This window comes from Temnothorax curvispinosus, unplaced genomic scaffold (assembly GCF_003070985.1).
Source record: "Temnothorax curvispinosus isolate PA1 unplaced genomic scaffold, ASM307098v1 QBEX01004871.1, whole genome shotgun sequence".
Classification (NCBI taxonomy): domain Eukaryota; kingdom Metazoa; phylum Arthropoda; class Insecta; order Hymenoptera; family Formicidae; genus Temnothorax; species Temnothorax curvispinosus.
Genome location: NW_020214651.1, coordinates 74,008 through 86,390, shown reverse-complemented (window position 1 = coordinate 86,390; position 12,383 = coordinate 74,008). Strand labels below are relative to the sequence as shown.

Here is a 12,383-nt window from a genome sequence, read left to right as displayed (position 1 = left end):
GCAGAGAAGCTTCCAAAGCGCACTGTGTTTACATGGACGGCCGGAACGCATTGACGGCGCATGCGGGTGGGGTATTTCGTGTTACTCTATGATATTAACATCATTGTAGGCGCGTAATACAAATAGTTATTGAGATAAACAATGGCGCGGAATTGTCAACCGCACGGTACTTGCCAACTCTCCCCTAATGTGTAATATTATAATGAAATACGATTGAAAGATTTAATAGTAAATTTATGTGTGAATTTTTAATTATTACACATGTAATTGCGAGATACTTTTTTATACTGAGCTTTGTTTTTTTCCTAAGTCTTTATCTAGTCGTTTTGGTATATTGCTTGTTTTTATCTTCTCGCCCGTTTATTACGGAAATGATTAATTAATTTTCGAGCATGTTGCGTAAAAACGTCAGTTTTATGCGAGGAAGTCTAAAAAGCGGAGATCTTTCTTTCGCGGCATGCCTAATTAGGTCCGTCTCGCGCGTCTCGTATGTATGTGACCGTCCGACCCACGTTAAATTAGTTTACGTAATTCTGACAGAAGATAAATCCGTAAAGACTTAATTATAGAAGCCGATAACGAAAACCAGAGAAATAATTACTGGAACGCGATAACGTGGACGAGAAATCGGAACAAGACGAGCGATAAAAAAAAAATCAAGCCGGAATTTCGCTGTCGCTGCGTGACTCAATCGCCGACCAAATTCCCGATTCATAATACGTTTTATTTCGAGTGTCCACATTCTTCCCTCGCGGCTCGTGCATCACGACTTTTCCTCGTGCCAAAATGTGACGAAATTATCTGTTCGACGAATCCGCGCGAGTAATATTGCTAATTTCAGCAAGTCATCAACTTTGAATCTATTATCCCGTGGATCCAACGGATTATATCCCGAGAGTCTGTAATAAATCATATTTATGGCAAAATAGATATTCCTTACCCTTGTACAGGATTATTAATAAATCAAAACTTTTCTCTCACGCATAAATGTACAATCTACAGATTATCTCAGAAGTTGACATTTTCTCTGACGTATAAAAAGCCGATAGAAAGTGTGCGACTCTTGAATCACCTCGTGTAGGTACTCTCCTGTCCATAAGCAAGAGAAATAAATTTTCGTCCCCTTCCTTTCCAGAATGGGTTCGTGGAGTGTTTGAAGCAACAGTGCCCGAACATCGAAGGTTGCTACGCGTTGCTGGATCCGCGTGACGACGAGTGCTGCCACAGATGCACAGGTAGAATGCTTGTCCGTCTAATTCGTCTAATTATCCTAATCATTCTAATTGGCTCGAGCTTGCCCGCGCCGCGACCGGAATGGAAAAGAGAGAGAGAGAGGGAGAGAGGGAGAGTATGTCGGCGGCGGTAAGAAGGAAAGGCGAAAACTCGCGGAATGCTCGGCCGGCGGAGCATTGTTCCCGGGGCACAAAGGCACTTCTGTTTGCCGACACGATGATAAACCCGAGGAACTTTAGCGTCACAGCCTCTCGCGGCTGTCTCTGTTTACGAAATGTAACTGACAGATGCGCGGTCTTCGTTATCGTCTACTATTAATTATGCTAATAGTGACGTAAGTCCGCGCTTGCCGCGTAGCGCCTGCCGCAGACGAAATCCACCCGGAAAGTGTTTGAAGTACGCCGAGAAAATATAAAGATAAATCGCAAAATATAAGGAATAAAGTCTAGTCGCTAACAGTATTACTCTAAAAAGCAAAAGTGGTCATTGTTTTTACATTGATCAGGTAACTAAGCATGTTATCTTAATAATTTTTCCGTGCGTCCGAATTTATTAATATGCCATCTTCGAATTAACAATAGTCTTGTCTAACTTAATTTTAATTCGATAGCATATATGTAAATGATTGTACTTAGAGAACTTCAGTTGACTTTTACGTATCGTAGGATGCATACAGAACGGAATTTACCACGCATCGGACACGGAATGGACGGAGGAGAACGATCCCTGCCGAATATTCGTCTGTAAAGCGGGCGTCATCACCGAATCGAAACTACGGTGTTACACGCCCTGTTCCCATCCGAAAGCGCCTCCACCTGGCAAATGTTGTCCCATATGCGAAGGTGCGTAACTTTTTTTTCTTCTTCTTCCCTTTTTGCGCGCTTTGATGTTGCTGCTGCTGCTGCTGCTTCTAATTACCCACGCCAATCTCACAAATATTTCTCACGATCCCCTGAATGCATCCCGCCGCGCAATTAAGACTGGAATGTTCCGCCGATATAACGAGGGGAGAACGATAATGATTGAAAATTACAGCGCCGCTTCTATCCGACGAAAAACGTACGGACGATAACGTGTATGTTGTAACGTTCTCTTTCGCGTTTTTTTCTTTTCGGAATAACGTAACCACGTAAATTTAACACAATGTCTCAGTAAGATCTCACATCCCAAACAACATGTATGTCTAAAAGACGTTTTTCTTAAGACGGTTTTTTTTAAAACTTTACCAGGAGTCGTCGTAAAAACGTCTTCAAAACTTTCCGAATAAACGTCTGAAAGTTGGTTTTTATAAGACATTTTTTGGAATATACCCAGATATTTAGAATTTACATTATCGACTATAACGTTTACAGATTAAAATACATGATACGGCCAATTTGAATATAACATAGCCTATAAAAATATTTACTGCCAGCTAATCTGGTACTCAGGTATTTTGCATTATTTAGTGTCACAACAATCTTAGGCGAAGCTGTTCGGAAACGCGTTAACAAGAGGAAGAATACGAAACAGAAGCTGGAATTATCTGAGATACATCGGTATATTAATGATTTAACACTTACATAACTTTACTAACGACAAAACCGCAATCTGCGTCGTAACAGACAGATTGTTATCAAAGTATATAAATATTAAATTATTTATATACCGATTCACATCAAGCACACTGTAAAAAATTACAACTATTATAGTGGGTAATTTTGAGACCCACTAATAGTTGTAATTATACAATATAATGGTTGTAATTTTACAAAATTAAAGTACGGAAGGAAAAAGTAATTTTGTTACACACTAAAAGTAATTTTGACCCACTATAATATATGTATTGTGTAATTACAATTACACAATACATATATTATAGTGGGTCTCAAAATTACATGTAATTTTACAACATTTTTTTACAGTGCAACACTAGCTCCTCTGTCGTCTTTTTCCTTTTGTTAACGGCGTTTCGCATTATTAATTTTTATTTTAAAATATGTCTAAAAGTGGTCGTTTAAATTAATTAAAATAAAACGTCTATACTTCAAAGACGTCATAAGACATCTTTCTGATAGTTTTATAAAATGTCTTATAAAAGTATAAGGCGTCTTTTAGACATCTTTAAGATGTCATAATATTCTCTGAGATCATACGAATAGTACAATTGTAATCTTTTTCTATGTTGCGTCTCTGTATTTTACATAAATTAATATTTTTTAACGCGTCCGAAGACGTTACAGAGAAAAATAAACAAACAATAAGCGCGAAACGTTCGATCTTGTCGCGTTTTGCAGGATGCTTAGTAAATGGACAGAAAGTAACGGAGGACAGGTCGGTGACAACGACGGAGGATCCATGCGTAACTTGCAAGTGCAACAAGGGGCATCTCACCTGCGCGAAGCAAGCCTGTCCGACGCTCAATTGTCCTGCCTCGAGGATCGTCGATGAATCTGGGGAATGCTGCCCACACTGTCGAGGTGAAAGGAGTTACATAACTTTCATTATTCGAGATGAATATCGCATCTCTGCTCCGAAAAGAAATTATCTGTTTCCAAAATAACGATCCTCGAATTGAGCAGTTAAAAAGAAGGAAATCTATTTCGTATTGTTATTCGCTTATATATTTTCGCTTTATTACTTTTATCCTTACTTTTATTTTCAATTTGGATTCAGTAATAATACATTATTGTTTTTTTTTTTTTACGACGTATAAGCTTGCTAATTATAACATCGTATAAAGATATTAGATTGCTTTATTGCGTAAGCATTTCGATGCCGAGCGATCAAATTAATATATATAAGTAGTGATCGGAGTTTTATTTCAACATTTTTCAAAAGGAACATTTTCTAGGCAATTGCACAAACAATTAAAGTCACTTTGAATTTATAGGTCATTCCGATCTCTCTTACAATACCAGAGATATTGCGCGAACCGGTTTTATACGAATCTGATTATTTTCCAATGTCGCAATTGCGTAAAAACCAGCCGCACGTAATATTACGATTGTCATCTAGCCATCCGAGAATATACGCGCTACAGCCATTTAGCTGTGCATATCTCACTACAACTTTCATATTCTGTATTAAAATATAATGCAAAGTATGAAAATATGAAATATATTATCATAATTACGTCGGATAGAAATGCGAGTGATAGCGTCAAGACTGCATAAATTAAAAAATACCACATAAAATTAATATCAAATTTACAAATATCATTGTCTCTAGATACTCATATGTATCTCACTGTAGATTGTACATAGATTCGATATGATTTTATGCGTGAGAAAATAATTCGCGTAATTACCACACAACAAGAAAACGACTCAGAAAACGTTTCGCTTATAGCGCGATCAATTGTGGTAGCGCATATTCAAGTTAAAGGATTAAAAAAACACTGCTTTTGTCACACAGGCAGCGCAAGATTCTTCTCGCCTCCGAAAGGCGCGTGCATGCTCGGCACGCGTTTATACAACTCGGGCAGTGAGTTCTACGCGGATCCCTGCACGCACTGCAAATGCATCAATTCGGCGATCTCGTGCGTAAGAGACACTTGTCCGGTGCTGGAATGTCCCAAGGAGCATCAGGTGCAAGGCAGCCACTGTTGTCCAAATTGCTTGCTCGTCGAGGAGAGCAGAGCCTCTTGCTCTTACGGCGGAAGAACTTATGTGGCGAGTATCACGCTTTTATTCGTCGTCATGCAATCTTATTCATCGCGTGAGCAAACGTGATTGCAAAATGAGAAACTGAACTAAAGGAATTATATCGAATAGATAGCTGTGAAATTTTGACATACATAGCTCTAATTAGAAACTAAAGAATATTGTTTTAATAATAACATTTTGATCCAAATTAATTAATTAATTGAGATTAAATTAATTAACATTCTTTTAAGTAAAAATTTAATTTTGTTGCTTGAATCTCCTCGAGATATTTTCATTTCGTATCTATTTACGTTGCCATTGGGCGGTGTTTCGTCTTATCGGTGGTATAAACGACCTTTTTTGTCCTAGGCAGGATGGCGAAAATTGGAAGCTGGATTCCTGCAAGACATGCACCTGCAAACAGGGAAAAGTACGCTGCGCAATGCCTCAATGTCCGCCGATAATCTTTCCCTGCCCACCAAATTCCAAGTTCGAGCATCCGGAGGGTCAATGCTGTCCGCGATGTGTCGAGCGTGAGTTTTGTGGTGCTACCACACCTTACAAAACTGGTATATATGCGCACACACATTTAAGACATTAAAATTATCAATTTCTCTAGGTGACGGAGTTTGCACGGTTTTCGGAGACCCGCATTATCGTACGTTCGACGGTAAATTTTATAGCTTCAAGGGACCGTGCAGGTACCAGCTGGTTACCGATTGTTTCTCTCACACATTCAGTATACGCGTGACCAATGACGCCAGAAGAACGAAGTTCTCAGCGTGGACCAAAACTATTGCCATAAAGGTGCGTTAAATTACACGAAGGTTTTAATACAAATTGTAGTATGTACAAGACGAATTTAAACATTCGCTTCTTTGAACCGAGCATCATAAAACTGGTTTTAAAGAAAGCTATAAAAGAAGTTACATAAAGTATTATTACCGCATTCGAATTTTATCGAATATCGAATAACATCACATCATTCATACAATAATGTCACCTATTTGAATAATAGCATATCATTTAAAACTGGTTTTAACGTTTTTCAAAAGATAATTCATAATTTTCCATTGTATGCAAATGAGACTATAGATTCCGACAAAATAAACTGGCATTGCGAGACAAAGTCTACCCTGACACGAAGCTCTCTTGCTCTATTCAAAAAGAATTGTATCGAATCAGACGAAAAATAGATGAAACGAAGAAACTTTCGTTCTATTTACATCCCGCGCGATCATGTTGCAGATCGGCGATCTGAAAGTGAATCTTGGCCAGAAAATGAGAGTGAAGGTGAACGGGAAGAAGGTGGATGTTCCTTATCGCATCCCTAACCAACTGGACATCAACCGTACGGATGAGAGTGTGCTCGTCAATACGCGGATCGGAATCAAAGTCCTTTGGGACGGTATCAGCTTTCTCGAAGTGTCCGTGCCTTCGTCGTATAGAGGTCAACTGTGCGGTCTTTGCGGTAACTTTAATTCCCAAATCAAAGATGACTTTACTGTACGACAAGGACGAGTGGTGCAGGATCCGCAGCAGTTTGGCCAATCCTGGGCCGTGGGTGCTAACAAGAAGATGTGCATCCGAACCCCGAGAATCGGAAATACTACCAGGCAGAGACGTTGCCGAGAAAGAAAAGATCAGCGGTATTCTATATAATACTTATTCATTTTCTTACTGATATAGCTTTCTACAGAATATCAGAAATAAAAAGAACATTTTCATTATAAGATAATTTTATATAGCTACAAGCAATAGCTGTAAAATAATTTCTTTAATGTCCTTAATATTCTTTAATATTCGTAATAGTTACATTTATAAAAAATACAGCTTTAATATTGCCAGTTGCTATTAATACAGATATAAAACTATCAAACCAACATTCTTAATTAAATCCACATAACTACAGTATTATTGCTGGCAACTATTTTTTCTCTTTCATTATTTCATCTATCGTTTTAATAATATCCAACAAAAGTTTCCAAAATTTATTCTATGCCTATTTCGAAATAAACGCTTTACACTTTCTATCACAATGCCATCAACAATTTACTTTTCTGTGATTGCAGATTATGTAATCGACTGAAATCACAGATCTTCTATCCCTGCCATAAAAAGGTGAATCCGGCGATGTACTACAAAGCCTGCCTTCAAGATATGTGTGAGTGCCCGACCCAGCACTGTTATTGCGAGTCCTTTATGGCGTACGCGCACCAATGCAAGCGACTCGACATCCCGCTGCCGCACTGGCGGAAAGCCACGAGGTGTCGAACCGTTTGGGACCAGCCAATAAGTCCGACGAATTTCGCTCGCCGCTTACATTAATCGCGCATTTTGTCCACCGCCGCGTCCGGCCTCTAAAAAACCTCTATCCCGAGGGACGTGCAGCGAGAACGGCCGCATCGAACTCGGTGTACATTCTGCATGCATTTAGAGAAATCACTCTATATATGTGATCCCATTCCTTTTTTCCCGTTCTCCTTTCTAAGATAACGTTTTAATATACGCGAATAATGAAGAAGAGACGCGATGTTGAAACTGACATCTAAAATTAATTTGCGCGTTTGTTCTGTACGTAGAGCTATATGGGATTCTGAAACACACGCGCGAGACAGTCAAAGAAGAATAAAATTCTATCTGGAATTTGGTATTGGTTTTTGAAACTCAAGTTTTCGTTGAGCGAGATAAAGCTTCCGATTAAATACTCACAATCAATAATAACACAAAGAACGTAGTACTCTTCTTAATACCCTATGACATATACCGCGAGGGATTAATACAAAATAAGTATTCATAAATGCTTATTTATTCGTGGAGCAACGTAATGCACGCGGCACTTATAAGTCTGCCGTCTATAATGAGAAACGGCAATAGACCGTTAATGCGGTAGAAAATGTTTCGCTGCTTGCGCTGCAAATGTAATACGAACGGCTATACGTATGTCGGACTGACACGCCGCGTCGGAATAATCGTGGTGTTGTATTACGACAAACGACGTATGTAACTGTTAACAATGATGAAGCATAAAATAGTTGAAATTTTCTCTCGGCTTTGCAAGCCACCAGCTTTACGTCTCCTCTTCAACATTCTTCGCGATGTTATCTTTCTATTCCCAAGAGCTCCTTCTGTCTGCGGGAGCGCGCAGACCGGACGCGGCGGAGTGCTTGGCGAGAATCTACTAGTCACCACTTCGTATCAATATGCATTAACGGTAAGTTCCTGTGCCCCCGTGTTAATAACGTCGAGTAGTGCCTAGGGACGCACTCGAGCCGGAGTAGTACTTTCACATAGTTATGACGAGAAAAAAATTTCAAATTTTGTATTAATAACAATCGTATAAATAATTATATGCTAATTATAACTACACAAAAATATATACACGAAATACTACGCAAAAAAAAGATTCTTTTACCATCGAATAAAAATCTGATTTGCAAGTTGCGTTAATTTCAGGATCGCACGCTTTTAGAAAAGAGGAAAAAGCTCAATATCTGCTTTGATTATATTTTTTTATTTCTAATTTACTTTTGTAATATAACTCGTACCAGAAAATACCTATATTCTTCAAAATACAAAATTATATTTTTTCCATTATTGTGGTACCTTTAAAAATTATATATTTAGAATTTACAAGTATTTTCTTTATGAATCTTTTTTATAGATACAGGGTACAACGTAGAAATAAGATCACTCTTACGTAGAATCAAAAAACGTGTTTAATTCAGTTTTAAGCTTCCTAAATTAGCATAACTTTGAAATTTAAGTCATCGACTGGTTACATTGACCTACAACCACTACTTTTAAGAAGTCATTCACATCTGATTATTATTTTATTCTTATAGCGAATTTTTTCAGTCAGACTCTGACTCGAGTGTCTCTAGTAGCAACTGTTCGTCGACGCGGAGCGGCGGTGATTTCGCGCTCATTCGTATGGAAATCTCACGTGGGTCACAGCAGCACAAGTACGCAGCCATGACGCCCGGAAACATGGATCTCACGTGTGTGTATGTGTGCGTCACCGATTTCACGCGAAATCCCGTAGATCCGAGAGGAAGCATCGCGAGTCGAGCTAGAGTCGTGCAAATGTCGGAAAATGGATGATCTTGTGTCGCACAGAGCGAGAAGCACAAAAAGCAAAAACTTATATCCAGCGCTAAATTAAAACTTGGCGCAATTTAATCCTGAACCTTTACGTCGTAGATGTAGATTCGCGTATGTTATTGTGAATCGAAAACATGTTTAGCTTTAGGATCGTCCCTTCTGTGTGGGACGTTGAATTATTATCGAACAAAATTGAGGTGACACACCGTGTTTGACAAAATGTAGTATCATTGATTGTATTGTAACCGCATAATTATCATCGACATTTTTTAATAATTGTAAATGTTGCCTTATGAATTTTATATGTATACTTCACTGAGAGACTTATGTACAATCACCCAAACGAAAGGAACAGGAATAGAACTCTATTGGGCAGCAAACACATACTGACAAAACGAAATCGGTATGTTTGAATTCGTGAGGACGACTTTGCAATTAGCAGCAGATGGCGATGTCTTGTAATGTTTCGGAACACCGTGCAGTATTTCGGCCGATGAGCAGGCTCGCGGCATAGCATGTACATCCCAGTTTAACGCAATCGATTATTTGTATATGTATGTACACATATAAATATGTATGGATTCGCGGATCCTTGGATCCACAGATCTGTGTCTCTGTAGTCTGTACCGAACCCTGTATTCACATATCTATGCACGTATATTTTCGCGTATCTCCGCGTCAGTTGCAGTACAACGATTCGTCGAATCTATTTGAATCATAGATCTGTGATTTCTCAAACTCTCGCTTTCCAAGATATTCGAACTCGATTAAATCCGGAGATCCGTAAATCGCAAATCTAAACGGTTTTTTAAACGCGTTGCTCCTTTAGTTCACGAGCTTACAATTCCACGAATCTTTTGATCCATAAATCCGCGATCGCGCGATCGCTCTCTTGGGATCTATAAATTCCCGGGGTATCCTCAGATCTATAAATTCCCACGAATCTAGATACATACATAGATACTAATATATTCGCTCGGAATATAATAAATTCAGATCCACGAATCGCGTTTGCGTCGTACGAGTTGTGGTTCCGCAAATATGTTGTTCTATTTCTAGATCCGTGGTGCTATAAATTTCTGATCTTAACGTAGATCCCTCGATTTACACAGATCCTTGGATTCACAGGCCCCCACGCCGTTTATCACTCTTACATTTTCGTCATGTAGAATTAGGAGGGATTATTTTCCCGTTTCGTCTTCGACGACGAGTACACCTTTTTTTATATTATGTATACAACACATATCTAAGTAGCATGTAACGTAAACGTTTATATATACTTTAGCTTTAACGATGCGTTTACAAATTGTACATAGAAAAACACGATTATTATTAACGTTAAGCGAGCACTAAGCATGGTTTCTAATAATGTGCCACGATTTTTAACGCTCTTCACCTATTATTCTCTTTTTTTACTCCGTTTTTTTTTGTTCGATTTTCTCTCTCTTTCTCTTCCTATCTACTTCCTCCCTGTATCTCTATCTTTAGCAAATTGTTATGAAATTTCGCAAAAGAATGTAGAAGCTATTTTATTAAAGTTACTTTTGCGGAAGGTGACAAGGAAACGAGATTTTTTTAACTCAGTAAAAGTGTACATAGCTAAAATACACTATAATTAATTATCACCGACGACGAGTTTTGACGAGGAATCAAACCAATTCTGCATACCGGGTAGTCCAAAGCGTTAGCCAATTTTTGTCGACTTTAGCGTAGAATTATAGTGTATAGAACAGAGAGTTACGAGCGTAATAAATCAATTATATTCGTAGACACCGTGTTTCTGTGTAAAATTCCGCCCCTCTCTCTCTTTTTTCTATATTCTTTCTTCTATTCTCTAAGGTAATCCTAAATAAGTGTGAAAAATTTTAGGAGATAATTCTTTGTCAAAAATTAAAGGAAGTTTTTTCATACAAACATATACCTACTCAAAGGGGGAAAGTAAAAATTTGGATGTGTGTACTCTTCAGGAAAAGATATAGGAATATATATTTACATGAAAGATCCTCTTAATTTTTGACAAAGAATCATCTCCCAAAGTTTTTCGCACTTATTTAGAATCACTCTGTATATGTATATACTACATTTTTCGCCCGCGCTTCGCGCGGGCTCAAAATCTTTTCTCCTCTCCCCAAACTCACTCATTAATTAGGAGCACCAATAGAACCCCATAAAACCCAATTTTCAATTCCATAGTAGCCATCTCCATAAAATTAGTAATCTTTTGGTACTAATTTCATCAAAATCATCAACAAAAAATTAGAAAAATTTTGGCACTGGTTTCAAGAAAATCGATCCATTAATAAAAAATTAAACTTATCCTCCAAAAATTTAAAAATTTTTGGCACTGGTTTCAAAAAAATCGGTCAATTAATACTTATTATTTCTCAAAATTTTAATAATTTCCAAACCGGTTTCTATAAAAATTGGTAACAAAAAATTATCCATAAAAATTATCCATAAAAAAATTCAGCTTGATATTTCAAAGTTTGCGGAAATTGGAGCAATCACGTATATATTTTTTTAACAGAAATTGTAAACCACTTTACTATTAGCAATTTTTCTAATTCTATTACATTCTTTAGTTCTTTCTACAACTATCTATGACCTAGTTTACATCGATCACTTGATACGCGTATTAAATAGTAAATAACTAGTAAATAAGTCTGATTATTGGCTGATCAGTTCAAATATACTATTTGATACGCGTATCAAGAGATCGGTGTAAACTAGACCTATGTATTATAAGTACCTAACGTCTATATGTCTGTCTGTCTGACGCGAACAATCGCTCGCGACAGTCACGAATTGAAGTAACTAGTTAATTCCGGTTTCCAAAAAGATTGGTAACGAAAAATTATACACTTTATAGCAATTCCCGGGAAATATTCTAAACCTACTTCATATACAATTCTTTACGATTCGGTCAATTAATTCCCGAAAAGTTGGACAAATTTCGTAACCGGTTTCCAAAAAGATCGGTAACGAAAAATTGTACACTTTATGGCACTCTCTGGGACAATATATATATGTATATATATATATATATATATATATATATATATATATATATATATATATATATTCTACCTTTACTTCATATACAATTCTTTGAAATTTGGTCAATTAATTCTCGTAAAATTTGAAAAAATTTCGGAACCGGTTTCCAAAAAGATCGGTAACAAAAAAAAAGCCGCGACATTTTCATCCCCGGAAAATTCTACCCCTATTTCATATACTTTTGGTAAAAATTTGGTCCACTAACGAATGAGTAGTTCGCGTACAGACAGACAGATAGACAGACGTTACTTAGATAGTCCAGAACTATTCCTAGATATAGAAATCAATAAAATTATGATGAAGTTAAAGATGACAAAATATCAACTAATATTTGACATCGACTATTTGTCGACGCATCGACGT

The 12,383-nt window shown here is 37.4% G+C and overlaps 1 protein-coding gene across 4 annotated transcripts in view; it reads left to right on the top strand.

Annotated features, from left to right (window-relative positions):
* Positions 1-10,731, top strand: part of LOC112454193 (BMP-binding endothelial regulator protein) — a 43,321-nt gene extending 32,590 nt beyond the window's left edge. For 2 of the 4 annotated variants that reach the window (XR_003040704.1, XR_003040705.1), the window contains exons 4-12: positions 1,136-1,235; positions 1,899-2,075; positions 3,510-3,692; positions 4,630-4,886; positions 5,233-5,392; positions 5,479-5,666; positions 6,108-6,508; positions 6,932-8,073; positions 8,705-10,731. Coding sequence is in view for 1 of the 4 variants with exons in the window: in XM_025015439.1 (XP_024871207.1) it covers positions 1,136-1,235; positions 1,899-2,075; positions 3,510-3,692; positions 4,630-4,886; positions 5,233-5,392; positions 5,479-5,666; positions 6,108-6,508; positions 6,932-7,187 (1,722 nt within the window). In the remaining 3 variants the exon portion in view is untranslated. Of the gene's footprint in view, positions 1-1,135; positions 1,236-1,898; positions 2,076-3,509; positions 3,693-4,629; positions 4,887-5,232; positions 5,393-5,478; positions 5,667-6,107; positions 6,509-6,931 lie in introns of all 4 variants that reach the window. The other 2 variants (XR_003040706.1, XM_025015439.1) reach the window with 2 other exon arrangements.
* The last annotated feature ends 1,652 nt before the right edge of the window (positions 10,732-12,383 follow it).